At 50.2% G+C, this 6,309-nt stretch overlaps 1 protein-coding gene and 1 long non-coding RNA gene across 2 annotated transcripts in view; one reads left to right on the top strand and one right to left on the bottom strand.

Annotated features, from left to right (window-relative positions):
- wdr36 (WD repeat domain 36) overlaps positions 1 to 3,693 on the top strand; it is a 10,820-nt gene extending 7,127 nt beyond the window's left edge. Inside the window, exons 8-22 of the mRNA XM_015026363.1 lie at positions 269 to 444; positions 513 to 633; positions 700 to 765; positions 846 to 935; positions 1,265 to 1,407; positions 1,491 to 1,608; positions 1,676 to 1,841; positions 1,915 to 2,023; positions 2,118 to 2,197; positions 2,273 to 2,380; positions 2,455 to 2,686; positions 2,757 to 2,876; positions 2,956 to 3,037; positions 3,217 to 3,404; positions 3,490 to 3,693. Of these exons, the coding sequence (XP_014881849.1) occupies positions 269 to 444; positions 513 to 633; positions 700 to 765; positions 846 to 935; positions 1,265 to 1,407; positions 1,491 to 1,608; positions 1,676 to 1,841; positions 1,915 to 2,023; positions 2,118 to 2,197; positions 2,273 to 2,380; positions 2,455 to 2,686; positions 2,757 to 2,876; positions 2,956 to 3,037; positions 3,217 to 3,404; positions 3,490 to 3,639 (1,949 nt within the window). The 3' untranslated portion in view covers positions 3,640 to 3,693. The remainder of the gene's footprint in view (positions 1 to 268; positions 445 to 512; positions 634 to 699; positions 766 to 845; positions 936 to 1,264; positions 1,408 to 1,490; positions 1,609 to 1,675; positions 1,842 to 1,914; positions 2,024 to 2,117; positions 2,198 to 2,272; positions 2,381 to 2,454; positions 2,687 to 2,756; positions 2,877 to 2,955; positions 3,038 to 3,216; positions 3,405 to 3,489) is intronic.
- Positions 3,694 to 5,617: 1,924 nt separating this feature from the next.
- On the bottom strand, positions 5,618 to 5,901 carry LOC106943020 (uncharacterized). The gene is made up of 2 exons (XR_001423792.1): positions 5,830 to 5,901; positions 5,618 to 5,735 (listed from the first exon to the last, which is right to left on the bottom strand). It is a non-coding gene; the product is annotated as an uncharacterized LOC106943020 (long non-coding RNA).
- Between the last annotated feature and the right edge of the window lie 408 nt (positions 5,902 to 6,309).

Below are 6,309 nucleotides of genomic sequence, written 5' to 3'. Positions count from 1 at the left end.
AGGAGAGCAGAACCAGCGTCTTACATCGCAGCTCGAAGACTTAAATAACTTTGCGGGTTATTTGTTTAGCTTTCTGCTAATAATCCGGGTTTGTGTCGGTTTGTGTGATCGGCTATCACTGATCACACACTTTTTCATGGAAATCGGCCGATTATGATCGGTGGCCGACTGATCGGCACACCTCTAGTTAGCACATCCATTAGCACCTGCTGGCAGATCTGTTAGCATTATCGGGTCCAGGCATTCCAGGTGTTCTGCTCTCCCCCAGACGGGCCTCCCATCATGGCGTCTGGCAGTCCGCAGGGACACATTGCATTGTGGGACTTGGAGCGTCAGCAGCTGGTCGCCCAGCAGAGACACGCCCACCGAACTGCAGTTGCCGCGGCGACGTTCCTTCATGGAGAGCCGCTGCTGGTCACCAACGGAGCTGACAACGCTATCAAGGTAAGCGACCTGAAGTGGCCAGTTGCTCAGTTTTGCATACTGTGACCTTTAACCTTTGTCTTCATCAGGTCTGGATATTTGACCAGGAGGGCAGCGGGGCCAGACTGCTCAGGTGCCGGCAGGGCCACAGCGCTCCGCCCACCACCATCCATCACCATGGCAACGATGGGAAGAACATCCTGAGCGCAGGTAAGAGAACCAGCTGGTTCCCAGTCAGGTTCCCAGTCTCACCAGAGCCTCTGCTGCCCCCCGCAGGTCAGGACGGCTCCCTGCAGTCCTTCTCCACCGTCCATGAGCGTTTCAACAAGAACATGGGTCACGGTCAGTCCAACACCATGAGCCTCTCCTGGTTGCCATGGTTATAGTCCGCTGGTTATACAGCAAATGCTTTTCTGTTTCAGGATCCATCAGCAAGAAGAAAGAGAAGAAGAAGAAAAAAGGGTTGGCCTACGAAGAGCTGCGACTTCCTGCTGTCACAGTGCTGGCCTCAGGTGGGTTTTACCTGGGAGCTAATGGGGGCTAATAACGGCTAATGGTGGCTAGTGGCTGTTAACGGTGGCTAATGGCGGCTCGCTGTCGGGCTGCAGAAGCACAGAAAGTTTCCCAATTTTTCACTAGTTTCGATCTCTGAAAAACAAAATGTCGACGATGTGGATGAATTGAAACATGGCTTCTTTCCTCCTGATAACCCCGCCCCTGTCCCATCATCAACTCGGCCGTGACTCTTGGCTCCGCCCTGTTTTTTTCTAAATTTTAGAAGGGGGTTAGTTACAATAATTACATTTATCCTCCCTCTCTCTCGCTCGCCCCCCCTCTCCAGCCGTCGCTCGCCAGTCGGACTGGGACGGCGTCGTGGCGCTCCACCGCGGCCGCCTCGCCGCCTCCACCTGGAACTACCACAGGTGCACCATGGGAGCTCACCACCTGAAGCCTCCTGCTGTCAGGAAGAATGCTGTTGCCACGGTAACGGCGTGACATCAATACCTGCCACTGTGTGTTTAAGCCCCACCCCTGTTGGTTTACCGAATGACTTCCTGTCTTTCCAGGCTGTTGACATCACTTCCTGTGGGAACTTCGCTGTGATTGGCTCGTCCTGTGGACGTGTGGACATCTACAACCTGCAGTCTGGTCTGCACCGTGGTTGCTATGGTGACGAGGAGAAAGGTGAGCCTGGTCCGTCTGATTGGTCGGCCAAATGCCTGTCCCTTTAACCCCGCCCCCTGTCCTGCAGCGCACAGCGGCGTGGTGCGAGGCGTCGCCACGGATACGCTGAACCAGCTGACTGTCAGCTGCGGCTCTGATTGGCTGCTGAAGTTCTGGCGCTTTAAGACAAGAAAACAGGAAGTGGTTCTGAAGCTGAACGCCGCGCCGGCGAGCCTGAGGCTTCACAGAGACAGGTTAGACAGGAACTGAGCATGCTCAGTGCGCCCCTCTGCGCCCGCTCACTGACCCGTCCCCCTGCTTCTCCAGTGGGATGGTCGCCATGGCGATGGACGACTTCACTCTGGTGGTGGTGGACATGGAAACCAAACGGATCGTCAGGAAGTTCGCAGGTCACCATGGCAACATCACTGACATGGTGGGTAGCTGCTGATAACTGATTGGTTCTGGTTGGTTCTGGTTGGTTCTGACTCGCTGTCTTCGTTTGTCTTCCATCTTGGCTTCCTCCTAAGACCTTCAGCCCAGATGGCCGCTGGCTAGTTACCACGGCGATGGACTGCACCATCAGGACCTGGGACCTCCCCTCTGGCAGGTGAGCTGTGACATCATCGACTAGAAGCAGGAAGCCCCGCCCTCTCGTTAATTGATGGTCTTCCTCTCTCCTCAGTCTGGTAGACTGCTTCCTGGTTGCCATGGCGCCGGTTGGCGTTTCCATGTCGCCGACTGGAGACTTCCTGGCGACAGCACATGTGGACAGCCTGGGCGTTTACCTCTGGTATGGACCAATCACAGAGCAGCGTCTGGTTGGGTCTGGTTTCAGCCAATCACAGTCCAGCTCTTCTTCTCCAGGACCAATAGGAGCCTGTGTGGGCCGGTGGGGCTCCGCCCCCTCCCAGCTGACTACCAACCAGAGGAGGAGACGCTGCCCAGCGCCGCCGCCGCCCTGACTGAACAGGAAGTGACCTCAGAGGAGCCTGATGATGCGTTCCAGTCAGCTGAGCAACTGGGGGCGGAGCTTGTGACACTGTCGCTGATGCCCGAGTCTCGGTGGAAAAGTCTGCTGCACCTGGACGCCATCAAGGTGAGCTGGGTGGTGACGGCTGCAGGTGAGATCAGGTCACCCCTCCCTCACCTGTCGTTGCTGCTTACAGAGGAGGAACAGACCGCTTGCGCCCCCTGCTGCTCCACCCTCCGCCCCCTTCTTCCTGCCAACACGTCCTGGTCTGACGCCTCAGTTCGCGTTGCCCTCGACAACCAAGGAGGACTCACAGGTAAGCCAATCAGAGGCCAGCCCCTCCCCAGCCTGTTTCTGTTACGTGAGCCAGGGTGTCTAAATGTGCTTCCTGTCAGTCTAAGGTGCTGCCATGGGGTTTGCTGACGCAGAGGTCAGAGTTCGCAGTGGCTCTGGAGTTGGCTCTGGACACCGGATCATGTGAGTCTATCTTTTCCCTTCAAATTAAAAGCATCATTCTAACTAACTTCAATTTGAGTTTTATTTGAATTAAATTTGAGATTTTAGTAACTAAAACTAAAAATATATATTTTTTTCAGTTAGACTCAGTGCTTTTATTTTGATAATCTGTGGTGAACTTCCTGTATCCATGCTCCTAGTCGATGGGCCGCTGAGGCTCCTGAAGGATTGTGGGCCGGCAGGCGTTTCCGTGGAGCTCACCTGTCTGATGTCAGAAGGGGGCGGAGCCAACAGCCTCCTGCTTGCCTTCATCCAGATGGTGGACAGCATGCTGGCCAGTGGGCGGGACTTCGACCTGGCTCACGCTTACCTGGCTCTGTTCTTGAAGGTGAGCCAGTCGGAGCACAGCTTCAGACTTTTATTGTGAAGGAGCCCCAGCTTCCTGTTTACCGGCAGCTTGTTTTTGTTTTCAGCTCCATCTGCGCACGTTGTCACAGGACGCTGTTGCTATGGAGACGTTGCTCCGCCTTTCCTCCAGACTGGAGTCTGGGTGGGCGGAGCTTCAAGCATCGTTCAACCAATCACTGTGTCTGCTGTCGTACACAAAGAGCGCACTGTTGTGACACACACACACACACAGTTTGTACCTGAATAAAGTGTTTCCTGTTTCTGCTGTGGCTGGTCGTTGCTCTGTGATCGATTGATCTGGGCTGATGAATCTCATCTGCAGAGGTCAGAGCGCCGCGCTGATATAAATGATATCATGAAACAAAGACCATCATCATCATCGGTTTCATCTATTGATCTTCTGTAATCAGCAGCTTCCTGCCTGGTGGGAAGTGAAACAGAAACTGATTCCATTTTTGTCTGGTTTATGGTTAAATTTTATGATCAGTTTGTTTATTTCTTCTGGGTCAATGCACATCGCCTCAGTGATCAGAGCTGGTTTCCATCTGAGGGAAGCCTCAGTATGAATACATTACAGTTAACAGGACTCCTGTTTCCATCTAGAAAAACATCTGGTTTCAAATTTAAAATAATAAAAAGCGGTACAGCACAAGACGTTCAGCTTCCATGAGCAGCAGGAGTTTATTCATGTTTATTGGCTCCTGGTATTTAGTTTATCGATGGAGTTTTATCAGACCAGATAGAAATAAGTTAATCAGAGCCGTAAATATCTGAAAATATGTAAATGTTTCTAGAGTCTCCTGAACTGACGACAGGAAACTGATCATAAAGGCAATAATTAATTGTTCTGATTAAAATCTAACAGAATTATGCCAGCAGCTGGATTTCTAACATTTCTATCTGCTCTGAAAAGGTGTGACCTTTGACCTATGACCACCTGTCTCAGCTCAAGTCAGACGCCACCCGCCGGTTGCCCCTGGTAACAGGAAGTCCTGAGGTTATTGATCATCTGTTGGTAATTGATAGAAAAGTGAACAGTTTTCTGTAATCAGAATCAAATAACCGCCACGGATCTGAATATAAATATAATATTTTATCCATTTACTTTTTATTCGCCTCGTTGTTGAGTTTTCAGTTTTAATATCGTGATTCTGCTGCTTTTTTACCTCTAAAACATGCTGGATTATTACGGTGGCCGACAGGTGCAAACGCGCAGCAACAGAGAAAGATGCAAAAAAAGAGACACAAATTGAGGGAGCCCCCCAGGGGACATGGGGATTTTTTTTCTTTTGCGTTCCCTCGCAATAATCTGCTGATCAGTTCATGCGGCCTAGTTGATACTGTAAGCCTTTCTTACGGTGGCCGCCGCACGTTCTGCTTTAATACAAGCTTATAAGGTTTTTCCATGGACTATTTCTGAGTTACTATCGCGGGGTAATCAGTCATCTGACAGTTCTGATTGTGCCTCTGCTGTGTTCGTCTGAATGGTTTAAAGGGCTGCTTTAAACCATTCATGTTCAGTCCATGCGACAATTATGTCGCACGAACTTAAAAAAGATCCCCATGTCTCTGGATGGCTCCATAAAATGCAGCAAACAAAATAAAAGATGCAAATAAAAAAGTGCTGCAAACGGAAGTGGTCCAGACCAGCAGAGGGAGTCGAACAAAAAACAGCTGTGTCCAAATTTAGGGTTTGCATCCTTTAAAACCATAGACATAATATATTATGTCTATGTTTAAAACGGGTGTTCAGAAAAGCAGCAACGGCTGTAGGCTCTTGTTAGAAAATAACAGAAACTTTTTAAGATAATCTCAGTTTGCTTTCAGAGCGGGGGCTGAAAACCAAGGACTATAGCGCTATAGCAGCTAGCATTAGGTGGTATCTCACCGCTGGACATACATACAGTAAAGTAATATTCTAATCACAAAATATACACAATATGTCCATCTTACTTGCAAAATGTTGTCTGTGGAGCCCTCACATCAACAGTCCGTCAATCCAATCAACAATATCCCGCAGTGCTGAGGCATCTTCTGCTGCTTTGGTTGAGCAAAGCAGGAGGATCGTCCCTTTTTTTTTGTTTGCTGCATTTTATTTGCTTTTTGTTTGCGTCTCTTTTTTGTTTGCATCTTTTCTCTGTTGCTGCGCGTTTGCACCTGTCGGCCACCGTACATTATATCATTTATCGACACAAAGAAAAAGTTTCTGCCCAGGTAGTGACGTCAGCGCTGCGCTGAGTCAGCGCAGTCAAACCGGAAACAAAACAAAGCGCAGGGCGCAGCCGCAATAGCAGGCTGGGCTCGTGACGTCCTGTGGGTAAAACTTTTGTTTAAATTTGTAAAAACTTTAATTTCCCTGTTTCCTGTCTTCATGATCAGCTAACGCTATCCTGACGTCATCGCACAGGTGAAGGAGCGCGAGGGCTGCTGCCGACTGGATCAAACCGGAAGTGAGGAAGAGGAGTTTGGAGCTGCAGGTAAAGTTTTTGCCAAAGTTTGTAAACCAAATTCCATCCCATAATTAAGGAGGAACTGGCGGGTTGAATGCGCTGCAGCTTTATTACTAATTTTATTATGAGCGGAAACACCTGGTACCTGCGGTACCACACCTTAGACCCAGCAGAACCAGAACCGGCTTTCAGCTCCAGAAATCCAGATGTTTACAGCCGCAGTCCAGATCCGTCAGAGCAGAAGCTGCAGATCTAGAAAACTAGAAGCAGAGCTGCTTACGACCCATTGAGCCGCGGTGACGTCACAACCGGGTGTGACGTCATAGCGCCCGGCTGTAATCGTGTGGAACCCGCACGATGACGTCACAGACAGAAAACCAGATCAGATCCTTTGGAACACAAGCCTGGAGAGTTCTGCATGGTTCTGGTCCTAAC

This window comes from Poecilia latipinna, unplaced genomic scaffold, assembly GCF_001443285.1.
Source record: "Poecilia latipinna isolate Pla-1442-1.1 unplaced genomic scaffold, P_latipinna-1.0 Scaffold4784, whole genome shotgun sequence".
Classification (NCBI taxonomy): domain Eukaryota; kingdom Metazoa; phylum Chordata; class Actinopteri; order Cyprinodontiformes; family Poeciliidae; genus Poecilia; species Poecilia latipinna.
Note: the sequence above shows the minus strand (reverse complement) of the source record. Positions and strands in the feature narration are given on the sequence as shown.